General features: G+C 37.1%; 1 protein-coding gene across 1 annotated transcript in view; it reads right to left on the bottom strand.

Moving 5' to 3' along the window:
• Window positions 1-20256, bottom strand: part of FAM171B (family with sequence similarity 171 member B) — a 39072-nt gene that overhangs the window by 9864 nt on the left and 8952 nt on the right. Inside the window, exons 2-5 of the mRNA XM_075511861.1 lie at window positions 6273-6506; window positions 5479-5571; window positions 5023-5181; window positions 2995-3162 (exon numbers count right to left, since the gene is read on the bottom strand). Of these exons, the coding sequence (XP_075367976.1) occupies window positions 2995-3162; window positions 5023-5181; window positions 5479-5571; window positions 6273-6506 (654 nt within the window). The remainder of the gene's footprint in view (window positions 1-2994; window positions 3163-5022; window positions 5182-5478; window positions 5572-6272; window positions 6507-20256) is intronic.

Here is a 20256-nt window from a genome sequence, read left to right as displayed (position 1 = left end):
CCAAAGCATGCAAAAAATATAATTCGTATAAGCCCTATAAATTCAATTTTCCTCCAAGACCCTCCTTTCAGCAAAGCAAAAGGAAATATCTACCAGGCAGGAGGTAAAGATGAGAACTGATACATGCCACATATGTGCGCACATATAGACACGCACACACAAAATAGCATTTGACAGTAAAACTTGCAGCCGCCTTCTCCTGGTACTTGTGGTGGCTGGCAGAGGGGAATAGCAGCAGCAGCCACCTAGAGCCCTGAAAGAGGAGGTTTCTCAGTTACCTGGAAAACCTCTTGTCCAGGCTCAGGAAGCAAGGCCAGCCGGAAGAGTCTTCCATCCCTAACTCTCATGTGGAGGCAACAACAGATCCTGGAATTCTCTGTCCTGTCAACTCTAAGGCAAGATGTCACTATACTTCAAAACTATTGTTTTACACGTATAGAGGGGGGGCTACTTACAGGCAGATAAAAAACCAACACAAAACACCACATCTAAAAGGCAAAAAAAATTCTAGGTCTCCAGAAGTTCTAACTTGACTGAACAAATCTATAAGAAGCTATATAATCTTTGCTGTCCTCTTCCGTAAATTATATCTCCACCCCAATATACTCCATAGAAAATAGTATGTATTAAGAAAAACATTGAAATGTGATTTATGAGTAAGCACATATTCTCTATGATTTACTGCCATTCAATCAGAAGGACATCCTTCCCAATTTAATGTTGCAATGCAAGCTTGGGTTTTTTTTGTTAATTCTATTAAAATCCACAAAGTACTTTTGGTACTAATGAGGCAACATATTTAGTAAGAAGGAAGCCACATTCAATATACATCAACAAATTCTGCATTTACAGCAGCTGAAATATAATTACAAAAGCTCATTTTCCAGGACAGTCTCAGTACTATTACATTTCAAGTAACCCCAGGGAACACCGCATGAGCAGACATGGGAAAGCAGTTTCTATCTTCTTTCTGGTGCATATGGATCAGTCTACACAACAAAGACAGACCTTACCACTCTCAATACTGACATGGAAGCTCTGATTACCATTATGACATATTACCCAAGGACTTCAGAGTTTAAAAGTGTGTGTCAACTTCTTGCTGGGGACATCCCACATGCAACATCTTGGATGCCAGAGCCTCATTATTCAGTGCAGTGGTAGGTCTCCATTCAGCTCAGAGAGGGGCTTACTGCTACTTCCGGACACTCTCAAATGCTTGCTGGAGAGCTGAGGTGTTCAGCTGTCCTCAGTCAGCAGAAGCCTGACTAAGGAATGTCTTGCTATTACTCAATTACCTTAGTCGTTTTGCACGTGTCAGATCAAAGATAAAAATAAAAGGAACATATTTAGGGATAAACATCCAGAATAGCAAATACAGTTGCAAATTGTCACTGTAGAGAAGAGATGAGGAAGTGGAAGGAAAAGTGGAAGTTAGAGTTATGCCCCAAAAGTCTCTCTCCTTGTCCACAGTCCTCCTTATCCTCTCCTCAGCAAGCAGCAGCAAAGGCTCCATGTGAACACTACACCTCAGTGAGCACCCATCACAAACGATTTACCTTTACAGAACCTCTATCAGAGTACACCCCAACTGAGGGGGGGGGGGGGGGGGGGGGAATCAACTGTTTTAATTGTTTTTATTGGGTCAGCATGCCAAGCTCCTGCTCTTGCTCCACCCCCAAGGCCAACATGCCTAAGTAGGTATGTTGAGTAGGCCCCTCAACACCCACATACACACCTCACACTGGTTTATACTCTAATCTGACCCTGTGCCAAGCTGCTCTAGCTCTGTCAACTTTTTGTTTTAGTAACATTGTTGACCTAGTTTTCTGTTTAGCAAGGTAAAACACCTCAGCATAGGTACAGATGACCACAGGAGCTGGCAAAAGTGGCTGTGGCAGCAAGAAATTAAAATCCCTTGTGCTATTTTTCCATGTCAGACTAAACTCCTTTCTTTGATGAAGAATGCTATTTCTTATCACCACTTACCCCTCTGAAGTCTTCTAAGTGTATAGACAGACTTAATCTTCTATTCCAAAACTTATTCTATTCACTCTTTTCCCAAGAGACAACCTAGCCAATTTTTTATTAGCATGTTCTTAATTCAATTGATGTTCTCTGGTTGTTCTTCATTAAGATGATCAGTTTCTTTCTTGAACGTGTAAACAACACTTTGTTAGAGTTGGTGTCCTCTCCTGTACTTCCAACAGCTGAATAACAGCTTTTTGCCTTAATAAGGAGTAAGACACTTACCTCTTCACTCACTTGCATATTTCAAGACGAAGTGTGATGGAAAGTGTAACGTACAATGTAAGACAATCAGTACACTAATGCACACACACCTAATACAGGACATCTAAATGGGGTAAGTGTACATAGCTCATTACTCACTCTTGACTAAAATTAGACATGAAGGGATGACAAAAGGTTTAGAATGTCTAATCCGCAGCCTCCTCTTCCCATGCATACTGTAAGAACTATGTTATTCCCTTTGATAACTCTTATTTCTCCTTCATTTCACTTTCTGAATTGCTTTTGTTAACTGAAGTAATATCTATTCTAGTTTTAGTGTCAAAGGATCTTTAGAGCTATACTCTAGGAAACAAAACATCCAAATCTTCAATTCTGATTTGTTTTCTTTTAAGAAGGCATTCACAAAGTTACCAGGCTTAAAATTTAACATCACCTAAAATGTATGTTCCCTGAATCCTTAGCCTCCCATGAAAATAAAAATCCATTACATTAAAAATTTGTTTAATAGGAGTGCTAACGAATTATACCGAAGCTTTTTGAACTAATGAAAGCAGGGAAATTCCTTTGAACAATTCAAGCTAGTCAATCAAAAAACAATACAGAAGCCCTAATAAAATTTATGACTATTTACCACCACCTCATTTATTAGTGCCATCGCTGTTCCACAATGTACAGTGTCATGTGCCCAAAACTACATATATGTGGTGAAAGGTAGAATAACAAATAATTTAGCCCACTTACCAGTTTTCATATCGAATGTCCATGCAGGTATAGCATCTCCCGATTTTACAGTACTTGTGGGAAGAGGAAGCGTAATCTGAATGGGACCGTTTACTTTCAGTTCTTTCCCAGTCAAAAGAATGTTTACACATATTGCAGCGAGAGGAGCTAATTCCATGCTTTTGAAACCTGAACATGAGAAATTTCTTGTCTGTAATTCTCCATTCATAGTGTATTTTTAAAAAAAATATTTAGAATTAAGAAGCTATCCTCATTACAACTAAAGGCAAGCCCTCATTCACATTCAGCTACACAGTGGGCTGTCACCAACTTGGTCAAATAAAAATCAACATCTCTTCTGGACTTTTAAAATCTTGTGATTAAAATAAAAACCAGTCATTTCTATACCAAATCTGTAAAAGAGAAACAGACTTCTGACATATAGGTTCAATGCTGACTGTAGAACCAATGGTTAGGCAAAACTTGGCTTGAGAGTAGGGGAAGAAGGGTTTTTCCCAACAGATAATTTGATTACAAAATAGCTAACCTATGTGAAATATATATAATATAAGAATTTTGTATAATTGCAATATACATAACATTGAATCAAACTGAAGATGTCTGCAAATATATGACTGATGCATTTCTCCTTAGTTGAACAGTCCTCAAACCTTCCTGTAAGGATTAACTTTCTAATTTGGCAGTTATAATTAACTGAATAGTTAATCATGAGGCTTGTCAAAGCACTCAAAGGAAACATTGCATCTACAAAGCTTTACAATGCAGCTTGAAAGTTTGTTTCCTTTGTTTTCCTTACACTAATTTGCAAATACTTCAGAATGGACAATATGACAGGATGGTGAAAGAAGCTGAAACAGAATTAGTAAATACCAGAATAATGTTAAATCTATGCAAGCTGTTAGAAGCTGGTTGTGAGAAAACTCCTGGTGCATCAGATATCAATTAGCTTCCACCTGCCCTAAAAGGAAGCCTATTCCTTTAGGAGTATATGAATAATTTAAAACACATGCCAGACAGATTGAAAGGAAAACTCGAAGGGGAGAAACACTGCTTATTCTCTTATGCTTTACATTCAAAGAGGTGAAATATAGATAAGAAAGGTTTTAAAATACGTAAGTCAAGATATCAATATATATGATGATTTTAATTCAATGAAAATTAAAGAAAAGAGCATGACAAGTTCAAATAAGCCATGTAGTGGCCTCCTCACAGGCTGCAATGAATTTAAGAGCCTCATGGCTTCAGGTCCACTGGGAATAGGAAGAAAAGAACAAAAGAAAGATGGAACTGCACACAGTACAATCTACCAGAGATTACTGTATGCAAATAAAATAAGATACCTGATAGAATGACAAATACTAAAAAAATCCAGCTGCATATGAGCAGAGTTATAATGACTCATTAAATCACTCACTGCTTCTCCAGTGAAGCAAATGCACAGAAAACATTATTGTAATATCGTGTTCTGTATATATAGTGACTACTTGGTTTCAAACAGGCTTACTCAGATTAACTGTCTGTGAGCCAAACTAGAGCTTCCATACAACCTGTATGCTAGGTGTAAAGCTCCTAGAGCCAACCATTCTAGTGCAAATGCAGAAAACCCCACAGCTGAAGTCAACTGCTGCAGTTTCACTTATTTCTTTAGGTTCACCTAGTATACACTCTGGCCATCACCATATTTTTAAGGTTTACTAAACCAGTTCCACAGTCTCATGAAATCCTGAACATACACATACGTATATATACACACACACATGTATATATAAAGTAGACTCCGAAGGAGTATTTCAGTGTAGTAAGATATGTTATATTCTCATACTACATATGGAACAAGATAAAGAGTGACATCAATTACTTACCCGATCTGTTTATAGCTTACTCCTATAGAACAAAGCTTTGTGATTTAATGCAATGGAAGCAGGTTCAGGCCCATTTAATTTATGCGTATGTTTTTCTGAAACACTGTGCACTCGTGCATTTGAAGACTTCTTTTAAAAAAAATTCCTAAACAATACATTTACATACCTGATTTATTTAGAAGAATTCCTGTTGTATAGAGAAAGCTGTCCACTTTCAAAAATTGCTCTGGCACTGTCAGATAGGCTGTAACATTTGTAATATGGTGATTTGGTGGAAGCTTTATTAAAAATTTTGGAAACTGAACACTTGGTTGAGATTTGGCATCTGTAGAAGAATAATATTTTGTTTTAGCAATGGTAAAACATGCAAACAGTGTTTTTATTACTGCTCAGAAATCCATTTAGCATAACAACCTGTTTTCAACCCATTTTCTCCACGGTTCGTGTATTTCTAGTCTAGCACTTGTTACAGCCACACATACAGCTATACAATTAACTGAAAATCTGGCTTCAAGTAGATAGGTATTATATGAGAATATGAACATGTGTGGGGTTTTTTTTGTACATGTACAGATGGTTATCACAAAGTGTTTAGATTATGGTCTGCATACACTGAACTTACCAGACAGTTTTCCAGTAATTAAGACAGTATCTTCAAACAGCCATATATTAGCTTGACTTTGTGGGAATAATGAAAGCGTCACAGACGAGTATACTGTGGAAAGTGATAATATATGTTACACTGTGCAACCAAAAAAAATCCTGTAAGATCTCCAATTCTGAAGGAATAGTGAATAGAGCAGTTAAAAGAGAGTATATGAAGACTGGATAAATAAATTACTCCTGTTGTTCAGAGCAGGAATTTTAGTGGTTAAGCAGGAAGACCTCTGTTGTATGTTTGCTACTGCCTTAAGCCTTCTGTGGATAAACAAGTGGCTAGAATTCTTAAGAGTCCATCTCTTAAAAAAGAAACCCCACACATATAACTTTAAGAGCACGCAGTAGTTACAGGAAAACTTGTGAGGAAACACTGCTGAAAGGAACCTATAACAGGTTATACCTGTTATACAGCCCTCAAAGCATTGGCACTCCAGGAATCACTAAAGACAACATGATTTTTGTCAAAATGCATTATCAGCCCTTTGCTAAGTCTAGGTAAACAATTTCTCAGAACACACTCATTGTATTGCAGTATAATCTAGAGTTAAAAAGGGCTATTTTCAGTTTTAGAATAAGAATTTTGACAAGTCTAACAGCTTATTCACCCTTACATCTGCATTGACAGGCACCACCTCCCTTGACTGACTTCATTCAGTCATTTTCAGTTGACAGTAACTACCCAGACTGCTGAGGAAGAGAGAAATTTAATTACCGACAGATACAGTTTAATAATAGGACTGTAAGAGGCTTACGTACTTGGCATTCTCCCAGTCTTCCAAGGCAAAGGTGTTAACATGTAACCATCCTTGTATGATACAATAGTTAAGCTTAATCCTAGTTTGTAGGGAACTTTTATTAATACTGCTCCATTGCTTCCAGTAAGAGTAGAATTTGTTTTTGTGTAGTTAACAAACACTTCTACAACCGCTTGTCGCAGGTACTGATGACTGATGATGTCATTTACTTGAACTTTTAGCGTAAAAACAGACCCTATTAACAGAAAGAAAAAACAGGAGGTCATAATACATCATAACTAAGGACCGTAACTTAAATTTGTAAAGAAATCCTAGAGTTTATGCCTTAGCTATTCATCCACTGTACAGTGGACCTCCATCTCAACAGAAGGTAAGCTCTGGCCAAAGGGAGGGGTAATCGTACAATTATATACCACAGAGAAGAAGGAAGCAAAAAACCTTGAGATGGGGCACAAAGATGCCAAAAAGTATTTACCAAACTCAGCAAATATAATACCTAACCAGTTAAAAAAACAAAACAAAACAAAAAAAAAACCCAAAAAACCCCCAAAACCAAAATTACAAAGCAATTCTTCCCCTTTTCTTTTAAGCTTGAACAATGCATCTGTGACAACACGAGATTCAATGTGCCTTGCAAGTGCTCTGCAATGTCACACTAATAATACAGATGGTCTTGTTATCCAGGTGTAACTCTTGGCTTGGGTCACACATTTAAAGATGCACCTTGAGTTTCTAAAAACAGAGAAGCTAATGTCTACAGACTGTGGGATAATGCATTTATTGGTACATGTGTAAGTAACCAAATGCGTCCAGACACTTTGACTGTTTTAATCTATCATCTCCCACCAGATTTACACTCCTGGTCTAGTTTTCACCTTTCTGTGTTGCTACTTCTAAACAGGATTTGTCTACTGCTAATTAGAGGATCTGACATTCCTTTACAATACCGAGTGTCTTGCAGAGATCATTATTACAGTGACAGCAGTATGTTGAAAATAGTAAGTCTGCTTGAACAACAGTCTGAAGATGCTCTGAATTATATTCAATTTCGCTCCCACCTTGACTGTAAATAAACTATTAGGGAGTCTTTTCATAGACAGCAGGTACATGAAAATGGACAGAATTCAATGTTATTTCCAGTGTGAAATTAAGTTATTATCGTCAATTAAAATATCTATGGACCACTGTTAAAAATATTTCAAATAACATCAATTTTCCAGTATTTTGGTTACAGACGTACTGCTATTCAACACCATTGCACTACTTTATACCCAAATATTTTCAAATACATTTATTATAAATATGCATTTCTATTTAGGTCAAATGTCAGGCTAAGTTCATTTGAAATTTATCTACATAAAATCATAGTTCAATTTCATTATGTTATCTCCTCTATAATTAAGATTGACATTCCACCAAGAGATTACTACCATTGACCTTGATTTAAATGAAAAGGCCTTGAGAAGCCAAGCGCAATCCATCAAAAAAAACAGTGCGTAGTAAAGACATCCAAGTCAGGCCTCTCTGAAATAAGTATTTATTTAGATCTATTGTATGCATGGAGCATATCTTATATTCAAGCAAAAAATGACCTGCATACAACAAAAGCTACAGTGGCCTCAATTTATTACTATTTATCACTTACACAGCAAAAACTTACCAGCTGTGCTAGTTTGATTCTCTACAGTGTTACAGAAAAATCTACATCTCCTTGTGCAAATTAATATATACTTTCAAAACCAGAAAAAAGATCCCAGTGGTACTCGAACATATTTGATTGAATTAAACAGAAAATGCACAATAATCTTTGAACAGTGTCATCTGTCTTTTTTTCCTTATGCATGATATTTCAAGAATAAAACTGCTTTTAAATTGCTGTTGCTAGAGGGTTTTTAAACCACATCATGATTAAAAAAAAATTCATGTCATGTAAGCAAATTATGGCTACTAAACAGATCTTCCAGGCATTGATCCAGTTACACATATACTAGCATGATGCCAGTGGTTTCCAAAATTTGGAAGACAGGTCATTTGCCCTTGGCCAATGACTATTTAAAATGCTACTAAATAGGGAAAACAGACTGTGTACAATATCCTGATCCTGTAATCACTTGGAAGCCAGGAGTATCTCAATAAATGGTATTTAAAAAATAAGAAATTCAGTAGCATAAAGTTCAAGCTCATGCCAGTAGGAACCAATACCAGAAGTCCCTGGTATAAACTAGTATTTTAACAGCTGGAATCAAGGCAGGAGAAAGAGAGCCTAGTATTAACAGCTGAAATAAGTAATTAAAAAATGAAAACCTAGAAAGTACTCAGAAAGACACTTACTTTCAATTATTTCACACTTTTAATGTGTATTTCTCCATTTCCTGCTGACAAAAAGCCTAATGAAAACACAGGGGTGGGGGAATCACTACATTCCTCCTCCAGCTGTTAATAAATTCAAAGGTTTTGTGCAAAAATATTTCTTCCTCTCATCTCCTTCAGTTACAGCCATATTACAACCCACTTTTTTAGCAGCTTTTGGTTGAAAAAAATAGGTTGCAAAAATGTAGAAACCTATACTATTTTCACTCTTTCTCATAGGGAACTGACAAATATCATTGGCTGCTTTTAGCCACGCTCAACTTTCATTACTACTTTCTCCTATGGGTTCAGAAATTGCCACAGCATTTTTCAAAACTGATACTCTGTCTGAAATGGTGTTGAGAAGATGCAGAAGGGCGGTTGTAAATGCAGACTGAAATCCTGGGGGGGTTACGGAGACAAAGGTCTCCCATGTGAAAACAGACACAGCCTTATACAATGCAAGCTCTGAAAGAGTAATTACCTGCATATTACTGTCATATGTAAGTAGCAGTTACTCAAGTGAAAAATGCTCGCTTCACACCCGCTAATATTAAGACAAAGATTAAAGGAGACTCGATCCCTAGCTCTCATTGCTTTTGGCCTTATCTTTTGTGCTAACACAAGAGTCTTCCTGACAAGAGAAAGCATGCCAATCGGCTGGGAGTTGTTCCCTTCCTGCAAGTAATATATACGAGCAAATGATTTAGATTTTCTAATATCAACCAGAATATACTCTGCCAACAAGTCACTTGAAGTTTGTGTGCAATGATTTTTGGAAAGACATTAAAAAAAATCTTTCCCTTTCTTGACAGTAGCAGTGCAGAAGACACAAGCACACAATATTATGCCTCTGAATCCAAATGCTAGTGAAATGACAATACGTAAGAAAATCCCAGTTAAAAAAGTCAGAATCCAACAGTAACAACAATTCCCCCCCCCCCCCCCCAGCCACATTTCACTATTTTTTTGTATAAAACGGAGTGAACCAGAGCATCCTCCAGCAGGCCAGCTGTAACAGCCTAGTTAAAAGCAAAACCATCATAAGGTCCTAAGAGCTCAGACTGTATGTGCAGTGGTGGTCCAACATGTATGACTGATCTCTGTCTTTCCAAACTTGATATCCCTTCACCAAATCCCTCCTCAAACCAACTCCCTCACATGCCTCGCATGCATTTAATGTGCAAATTTATCAGACATAGTTAATGGCATTGAGTTATTAACAATGTCATATTAACATGACATCTAATTTGCAAAGAAAATCCTGGGATTTTTTTCTTTTTATAAAGACCTTAATGCACAGGTACTTAAGGACACTTTTAAGTCTCAAATATGATGGATACTGCAGTAGGATTTTTTTAAATCACAATAAAATGTACTGAAAAACATTTCAGATGCAAAAATGAACTGATGGTTAACTGTTTAAGAAAACCAAAGCGATAAATGAAACAACAGATGAAACGTGCTTTTCTCTGGTCGCTAACACTTGCCAAACACAAGTGGGTCAGCTGTATCTCAATATTAAACAGATTTGACAGAACTCCTACAATTAGAAGAAAGAACTCAGTCTTAGCTAATTTGATTTGTGCTGCCTCAGAGGACGGGAGATTTGTCTCTTGGCAAGTCCACTGGAAATGCCAGCTTCTACGACATTTAAACGTTTGCTGATAAATGTTCATACAAATGCAGCAGTTATTTAGACAAAGGGAAACAAGGCCTTCTACCACATTTAGCTACTTCAGAAATGTCACAGCCAGTAAAATGACACCTCATTTCTTTGAGCAACATCATCTAATGCCTGGAATTTGGCTTCATATCACTGTCCTAACTCAGAAATCATATCACAGAATTAAGCCAAAGAACTGCTTGGAATTGCAAGCCAGCTACAAAATGTAACAGTGCAAAAAAAAAAATCTCTGTTTATAATACCCCTATGTAATTTGTTCTTAATTCTTTACCTGCAAATAAGCATGTCATCTGGTTACCATATTTATCTGAGATTTAATTAACATGGTCAACGCCAGAGACCTTCCAGGCACCAATATATTCCCAACTACACGTATCATTAACTGTGAGATGCAGCAGTGAACACACACACACACGGCACTGCCCGGGAAGTATTCCTACACATTCTGCCATGCAGTCATGAGCCCCTTTTCCTATTTATCACCAAGCTCCTATAGCAAAAGAGGTTCTACACCTCGAAGGAGGCAGTTACTCTTCTCAAACACATAGACAACTACCCAATTAAGCAATTATCTTATGGAGTGGAGGGAACAGTAACTACAATTAAATTATTCATTAGTTGCTTCCTTTGGAGGAGACTTTTTCTCATCCTTGCCTAGAGATGTTTAAACCCATGCCAGAAAAGGCACATGCTTACATGTGTTTTATGGAAACTGCCTACACTGTATTACCATGCTCCCAGCTAACCAGACAGATAAAACGTGTGCTGTGCAATTTGCTTGGGTCTTAGCTGACTGAACAATCATTTTTCCATCTTTTACATTCATAGAACACCATATTTTTTGGCTTAATATAATTAGGGATATGAAAGGTGCACTGATCTGTAAAGAAGAAATCATGTGTTATATCAGGTTTTACTACACATGCAGTATTGCAATGGATATCTCCATTGGGCGGCGGGGTGGGAGAATCAATGAAATATATAATCTACACAGTCAACACACAACTGACTTTAGTAAAAAAAGGTCATATAAAAGCAATCCTCCTGCCCACAAAACCCAATCATTACTACTTAAAATTTCCTTAAAACTACAGTAATGCCAGTAACAAACTACAAAAGCATATCTATAAAAAGTAAAAGCCTATTATACCTTTAAAGCTCATTAAAAATCCATGTACATGAAGGTGAGTTGTGGCAGCAACTAACTGCTACGGGAATGATTTAATGCTGAAGTAAGCCCTCCTCACCACAGCGCACCATCAGTCTGCCTCTACCTTTTGTTCTTTATTAAGGTACAATGCATTGACACAGTACAGATTTTTCTGCCTTGCATAGTGCATTAAAATGACATAATAGGTGACTCCTAAACTCTCGTAACTATTTTACGGCTATGTTCTGACAGTTATTGTCAGATATTAGGATAAGCTCTCTGACCAGTTTTCAATTATGCTTCTCCTAGCTATCAAATAACCTGCAAATCTCATTAATAACCCCTACATCCTAACGTAGTCTTCATTTGCTAGCTATCAGTGTTCTTTCATGCTCTCTTACTCCACGCAGTCATTTATAGACCCTACGTACAGATGGGCATGTACATGTATAAAGACATTTCTAACTCCACAAAATAATTCTATATATTCCAAACTGGTAACAGAATATCTAATTTAAAAACTAATTACATGATTCTTTATAAAAAGATGTTTATATGCTATTTATATGCTGCTCCTCTGGTTTAAAATAGCAACATAAAATAAATGCAGAAAGTAATTCTGCCTCCCTAAAATGACACAGGAATACTACTAAAATACAAAACACTGCAAATGTTTCGCCCTGTGCAATTTTAACTTTGTCTTTGTTACAAGCACAATCTAGACATTGTATTTTCAACGCATTATAGCTGAATTGAGAAGCAAAGAACCTCACACAGTTCACAAAAGGTCTGAGGAAATTCAGCAAAAAAAATACCTAACCAGCTGTAAAAATCAATTTCTCTGGAAATAACAATGCTAGATTTAGATAAGAACAACACACACAAAGGATAACAAATATAACCATTCCACCTGGCTGAAAAGAGAAAACACTTGAAAGTTGACAACTAGCTGACACAGTTTCATTCTTGCACTTAGCACAAGGTTAAAAGTTGTACCACCCCTCTCCAGAATCACCCTGGGAGTTAAAACTTTCATCTAGTTAGCAAACAGACATGCAACTAACTATAACCATAAAATGTCTGGTAAAGGACATGGCTGCATAAGGACAGACCTGGGTTACAGCGATAGCTCAAACTTGCCCTTGTTTAGGTTGATCTTCAAGCAAAATGGCAGCACGATTACTCTAATTTTAAAGCAAGTATGGACTGCTCCTTGAAATGCACTTTGGAAAAAGAAGATATTGACATTTTACTGCCATATGTCGGGGTGCTGTTCAATAGCGTTCAACTAGAAAGACTTACAGGTAACTGCTTTCAGGCAATGCAAAGATATTGTAAAAAATTAAATATTATATAAATTGGGGCCCAGAGCTAATCAACATTTGCTCCATTTGTATATGAACATCCAATCCCGTGGAGGTAATACAGCCACATAATCTATACAGTACAGTTCTGTAGCTTAAAACTCCCTTAAAATATTTTAATGCAAAATTGAACATTAAGATGTATATTTAAACGAATAGCTCTGGCAAAAATTTCTGCAGTGGCGCAGAATATATTACCGACTTCCAGGGACAAAGCAGCAAAACAGGGTCTGGGAAAGTAGGACACCACGGTATTCCCATTGCCCTATTTCTGGCCAACCAATTTCCACAGGAGCCATCAACAAAATCCCAGTTACGAAGGAGCAAAGGCTAGATCCTGAGGGGGACAAGCAGTGCCTTTTACACAGAGAAAGGCTCTTACAGTCATTTTACAGGAGACAGTTTAACCCAATCTAGTCAAATCTAGATGTCTCCAGCAAGCACTTGCTTCATATTCAAGAGAAACTGGAACAGATTAAAAATTAGAAAAAAAATTGAACACACTGTTACCTAAGTGGGGGATTTGTCACCCATCAGGCTACTCTGGTGAGCTTTTGCTGGAAAAAAAAAATTATATTCTAACTCCGAGAGCTTTTCAAACATTTTCTTTTACATTTGCTTCAAATAAAGCATTATTTCAGATACAGAGAAACACTTCCTTACTTCAGTAGCATATGCTGTGATAGGCACATGCAGACCACAGTGCCAGAGTCCTTAAGCATCTGTACATTGGTAAGAAAAAAATGGAAATTATTTACTAGAAGCTCATTCATGTCGACTCATGCATTATTCCAGCACATACTACAGTATTCAGGTGGCCCTTCTTCCCACCTTACCAGGAAAAACCAAAAATAGTACTTCAGAAAACATTTCACACCCTACCCTGATTCTTCGGTTCCAAATCAAGACTAAGCTGCAACTCTTGAAACAACTGGATACTTTTGCTTTTAAGAGCTGAACAAAACAGCAATGTAGGAAAGATGTAAACCCAGCAATCTACTGTAATCTCAAATAAAAACAGCTCATCCTTGCTCTGCTCATCCATTGCTTTCTGAAAACTATTCTTCCCAGTTCCTATTTCTCCACGCCTTTCACACTGTCCTCTTTTCTTGGCGGAGCTCTGCTCAGTCTCCTTCCTCCCTGCATTCATCCCATCCTGGAGTAATCTCTGTGATGACGACTCCGAATTATGATGACGTAATATTTTAGCCCATGAGATCGCTGATCACGAAGACAGATCAGTACTTTTCTAAAGATGAGGTTTTTTTGCAAGCTTCATAAACTAAAAAGGGAGTGATAAATGCATTACATAAAATTAAATGCATTGCATCAAACCCATCAGGATGGGCACTTTAAATGGAGACTTCAAATCCAGCAGACTGAAAAACTACAGGGGATGGCCTGTGGCAAATTAGTACATGATCCAGAGCAAACTTCAAGGTTCTAAGTAAATTAGTAGGTCAAAGACTAATTATTCAGTTAGTTCAAAACAGACCCAAAATCCAGTTTCATGTTATAATAAAACCGCACCGGACTGTATGGAGACAGTATGGACCGTCTACTGAAATACTGGAAAAAGTGTTATGCATTTTACAGATAAGAACAAGGCCTCTTTCCCTTCTAAAAGGGATTTTGGTAGCAAAGAGAAGTAAATTTAAAAAAAATCACACTACTTTAGAAATAGACTGTTTTTCTCAGTCATACATTCTAGAGTTTTTTCCAGCAAAAATATTTATAGACTCAGCACCATTTCTTTACATAGAATTAACACTGAATTTTTACGGATGCTTTTACAAAAAAGTTGTTCATTGAATTTATTTACTTACAACAATTTTGTTTCACTTAAACAGAATAATTATTTTCCTTTTATACCAACATATTTCAGGGTTTTATATTTTGTATGTATGTGTGTGCATATATAAACACAAATCTTAAGCAAAGCACAAGAGAAAAGGGAGGTTTGCTTGTTTTTTAAAGAGGGAGGTAAAGAAATTTACAAAACATTCTTAATAGAAATCTTGCCCTCAAATATTGGTTTAAATTTACGCCTCATTAGCACTTAGGCACTGAAATAATTTCTGAAGTAATGAACAGTCATTTGGTCAGTGTAAATCAATAAACTGATTTCCCCACAACTTTTGGAATCGGTCCCTCCAAATTCAGAAGCAACTTAAGAAATTCAATTTAATCAGGGCTAAATATGGCCAACATTCAACACTGGCAAACTTTAGCTATGACATTGTGTTACAGGATGTACTTGCCTAGCATGAGCTAATTCTTCAGAGAAGTGAAAGAGTTTAGAAACTCCTGGTATGTTTCAAACAGACATTACCTAACATTCCAGCTACCTACTTCCATGACACACTTGTACAGATACAGACTGCAGCACTACCCTGAGTTCATATTTTTAAAAAATTACCACACTTCACAAACATGCAAACTTTTAGTGCTTGTAATTATTTTATTGGATTTGGATTATTTTATGATCTGGACAGCCTTAGAGTTAGAAATCTGTACTTTTGCATAGGTAAATTAACATTTCAGGTTTCTCAATTTTAAGATCTGTTGTATATAAGAGTGGACTGATTTAACGAGTTATTTAAATAGATAAATAAGAACAACAAAACAACCCTCTTATACAACCAACAGTTAAGTAATACCATTGTAAGTGGTTACACTTCCAACCAGTATCTCGGACCAGATGCATAAAGAAACAGAGTAAGCATGATATTCATTTCACAAGTGTTGACACGAACCAACTATTGATGAAATCAAGGTCCTGCAAAATCAATAAAATAAAACAGACAATTATAGGCTGTATCCTTCGTGATTACTACTGCATAATCAATAAAAACCTTCCTGGAATGACCAGGCTTGCAAGAACTACGCAAGAATGTCATCAGGCTAATCCATAAAGCTGCTAACAGCTCACCTATCCAGTGCGAACATGCCCCAAACACTTTCAAGTGCACCTAGTAAGATATATAAAATAGACAGAAAACAAGCATTCCCCTTGAAATATTTTTATGGGCTACTTAAGCAAGAGCTATGAAATTTAGATAGGATTTTTTTTTCTGTATTCCTTTAACACTGCGTGGTATACATGCATCATTAAAAAAATCCACTAGAATATTTTTAAGTGTATATCGTACTGCTGTAAGGTACTCATTTGGTAAGTAGTTGCATGATGTTTTTTCACCATTAGATGCCTTCTTCATTCAACTTGCATTTTAAAATCAGAATGTTTCACCACCCAAGACAGAACATGAGAACTCACAGGATACAATAAACCAGAATCTTCATTACAGAATTCTATTTCACATGTCTTGCTGTACTGGTATATTGGCATAAATAACAAGAATTTCAATAAAATTCAAAACTGACACCTGCTAGTGAAGCTATGACAATTACAATTACCATAGCAACTCTGCATTTTTATTTGCTGCTATTTTGTTGCATCAGCCAGCCTGGTTCTCAGAGCTCTGGTTACTATGGAAGATGAAAGCTGAGAAATTCACCTTCCTGGGGCAAGGGATATATGCAGCAGACAAGACGAAATGCTGCAGTCTGAAGAGCTTCACTTATTTAGGATTCATTTATTTTAAATATAATCTTCTGTAATCTTAGATAAGTGAGGCTGTATCATTCTACCTTGCATCAGAGTTGAGAGAATGAAAAAATTAATATTAAAAATTCACACTTTGTTGTAGAATACTGGGAAAAAAGTACAGAAGGGAAACACCAAAATCTGCATAATACTCTATTTTAAATATGCTATCTTAAATACCCACATTATATTATATACCCTCAAAAAAAATGGGCAAGTGCCTATTAGGTGATAAGCAAACAACATGCATTTCCCACTCATGAACTTGACAATCAAATCTTCATTATGTAAACAGGAAAAAAAATCATTCAGTATCATCCGCTTGACAAAATGACACCATTTCTTATAGAGAATTTCTAATGATTTGTCAAACCTACCCTTTAACAGTCAATATACTTGGAGAGAGGAAGAATATTCCAGTAACTCTGTAGCATGAATCATCTTTTTTTAACCTAATGGGTTAGGCACAGGATTTGTCTCATGTAATTCTTAGTGGCAGCTAGTGAGTGGAATTGGCTGAAAAAAATCTGTGCAAGTTCGAACATCCCCTTAATTTGGCTGAGTGGAAAAGAAAAAAATCACAGGAAAACAAAGCAGTACCCTCTTCAAACACGACATTTAATGCCCTGAAGGTTTTAACCTTAAGACAGATATGCCTATATAAATTCACAGTGGCGTAATATAACCTACAAACTAGTAATTCAAACATCAGTGCATGTTACTCGCTAATCACAGAGGAAAACTACTGATGCATTCAGCGGCATTATTCAATAACATACTGGTCACTATTCTTTGCTGAAAATACTCTTCATCCCCAAAAGCTACAAAATCTCATACTACTGCTTAAAGAAAGGTATTTGCAATGTTCCAGCAATGTTTATCTTTCACTTATAGGAAAAGATCCTCTAACCCCTTGGAAGAAGACCAGTGTGTAAAGACATATATGGAGAAAATACAACTGAAAGTGTGCAGGCCAACATTTCCTAACTGTAGTCCTGTACATGTGGGACAGGAATTTTTTAATGCACTAGTTAGGAAATCCATATTGCAGAAACAAAACAAGAGCACACAACAAGCTACTATCTCTTTCATATATAATTTTTTATTAAAGTTGAGTTTCATGAAGTAAATGATAAAAAAAAAAAATCACAAAACAACAATAAATGACATGAGTTTTTATAAAAATGATTGCAGCTTCCTACTAATCTGAATTAAGTAAAATTCCACAGATGCCATAAAAAGTTTAACAAAAGAGAAGGATCTGTCAAATCAGATCACAGGATAAAGCAAAACAATTGAATCAAGACTGCCCCCATAATAATATAACTCTTCTGCATACATGGATGCCATCAAGGTAAGCAGCAATACTGAATATATTAATGATTCAGCCATTGCCACTTTGAATCATTATTGCCTCTCTACAGCACAGCACAGGATAAAGTGCTCCAGGATCCAGCTAAAGGACAGTTGTTACGAGATGAACATGCTGCCCACCAACTGTGTCTCCAACACAAACACTGCCACACACAAGTTCTCCCTTCACAGCAAGTGGCCAAATTCCTGTAGGGAATAATTGGAAAACAACTTAGCACCATGGAAACCTTTCTAGGATGATGGAAATATTTTTATTGACACCAAGACTGAAAATGGGACAGTAAACACTTTTTTCCCCCAAAATACTCAGATTCATTCAGCACCTCTGATATTGTGCCAACTGGACTGGGGGGAAACAAATCCACTTAAGTATTTCTGAGACAACCTGTTCCATGAAACACTGAAGAATCCAGGAGACAGAACTGTAAAGGGACAGGTTTTCTATACTGTGCTTGGCTGGGGGGGGGGGAGGATGGGACACAACACCACCACCAGCAAAAACAAATCCACACACCACAACCAAAAGGGGTAAAAGGAAAAGGAACCTGACAACTAATTAAGAGGCAAACAGCTGTGAGATTCTTTTGCCCAACACTGCACCAAAACTATGCAACATCTCGCAAATGTTTTGCTGGGTCTCTATTCCAGTAAACTTAATTAGAGGATTTTCTCAACATCAGTGGTCCATAATCCAAAGAAAATCCCTCCTTCAGCCCAGTGAGAGTATGTTTTCTCCCTTGCTCTCACAAACAATGAAATAAGCTCCTGTGATATTTATCACAAGGCATAACTCATGTTATTAACAGCTTTTATTGTTCCAAACACAACCTCTACTGATGTCCTGCATTTACCCAACATAAAACTACTCATTTCTCCTATTCAGTCACTTAATGAAAGGCTTCAGAACAGAGGAAAAATATTGTCCACAATGACCTGAAAAAGATTTTTATAATTCCATTAGTGTCTATAATAGTTGGAAGGGGCAAGCACCTCCTTATTCATTCCAGTAAAACGGCCTATATTTTCAAAGATCTTGACTTCATTGACCTTTTTTCTAGTTCAGCTCACATTAGCACAGACAAATTATCAACCAGATTTGCTACCTCATAGAAAATAACTTATGCAAGAATATTCCAATCAGTTTCATTTGGGAACCTTGCCCATATAAAGTCATTAATAATAAATAAGTTTGGCGTCTTGCCAAATTTCATAACCAAAAGTCCATGTTACACACTAGTATCTATTTCAACAGACTGAGCCAACTGTATACATCATATTTATAAAACAGCCCCAAATCTGCAGCAGAGGATATAATTCCACTTTCTTCTAATTTAAATGCATTAGAGGAAAATAGTCTACCCAAAATGAAATGCAGATGTTTCAAGAGAAACATTAGCAGCTAACGCACCCCCATAGTCATGTACAAGTCCAAGTCAGTGATTTAGGAGGGGACACAATGCACCCTCAAAGTCTGTAGATGGTAACAAGCTGAGGATGCAGTCAACATAGACTTTTCTATGTCCCCTCCAAGGGACCTAGACAGAGATAGGGGCCAACAAGAACCTCATGAAATTCGACAGGGTCAAATACAAAATGATGCATCTGACCCCTTCCAGCAGTCCCTGCAAGAGATTGACTGGCAGGGCAGTAGCTCTGCTGAAAACATCAGGGAGTCCTGGTGAGCAATAAGCTGAACATGTAGGAGTGCACCCGGGAAATGATGAATGCTAACAGCACACCGTACTGCATCAACAGAAGCATAGCAAACAGACCAAGAGAAGTAGTTAATCCCTCTCACTTAGGACTCGCTAGACTGCATCTGGAAACTCCATTCAGTTTCAGACCTACAGAAAGAAATGAGCCTTGTTTAATCTTGCAAAGGAAAAGCTTTGGGGAACCTCAACAACAGCCTCCCAATACCCATGAGTTTACCAAGAAGACAGAGCCAAGTTCTCTGTTGAGATACATGGCAGGATAATGACAGGCAACCATCACAAATTGCAGGGAAGGATCTGATTGGATATGAGGAAATTTTTTTTCTCTCCGAGGATGAATAGTCATTGGAACAGGTTGTCCGGAAAGGTTCTCCATTCTTGGAAGCTTTCATGGCCTGACAGGAAAGAGCTCCCAGGTCTGAATTCAGTGTCAACCCTGCTTTAAGCAGGTTGGACTAGAGTGCTCCTGATATCCCCTCCAGCGTGAATACCTCCACAAATCCAGATCCCCATAGATCCTTTCAAATCACAGAAAACACTGAAAGAAAAACCCACATAGAACAAACATCATCTTAACTTGATTGTGGTTTATTTCAGCTGCTAATTTTAATACACTTCGCAAACCTGGCTGGATGTTTTAGTAGGAGTATAGCATCCTATGATAATTTGGGGCTTGCAACCTGATGCAAGTTCTACATTTCATTACAGAAATGGGATGAAAAGGTATACTTTATCTTGC

This window comes from Mycteria americana, chromosome 9 (genome assembly GCF_035582795.1).
Source record: "Mycteria americana isolate JAX WOST 10 ecotype Jacksonville Zoo and Gardens chromosome 9, USCA_MyAme_1.0, whole genome shotgun sequence".
In the NCBI taxonomy this organism is placed as follows: Eukaryota; Metazoa; Chordata; class Aves; order Ciconiiformes; family Ciconiidae; genus Mycteria; species Mycteria americana.
This window is presented reverse-complemented; position numbering and strand designations above follow the sequence as displayed.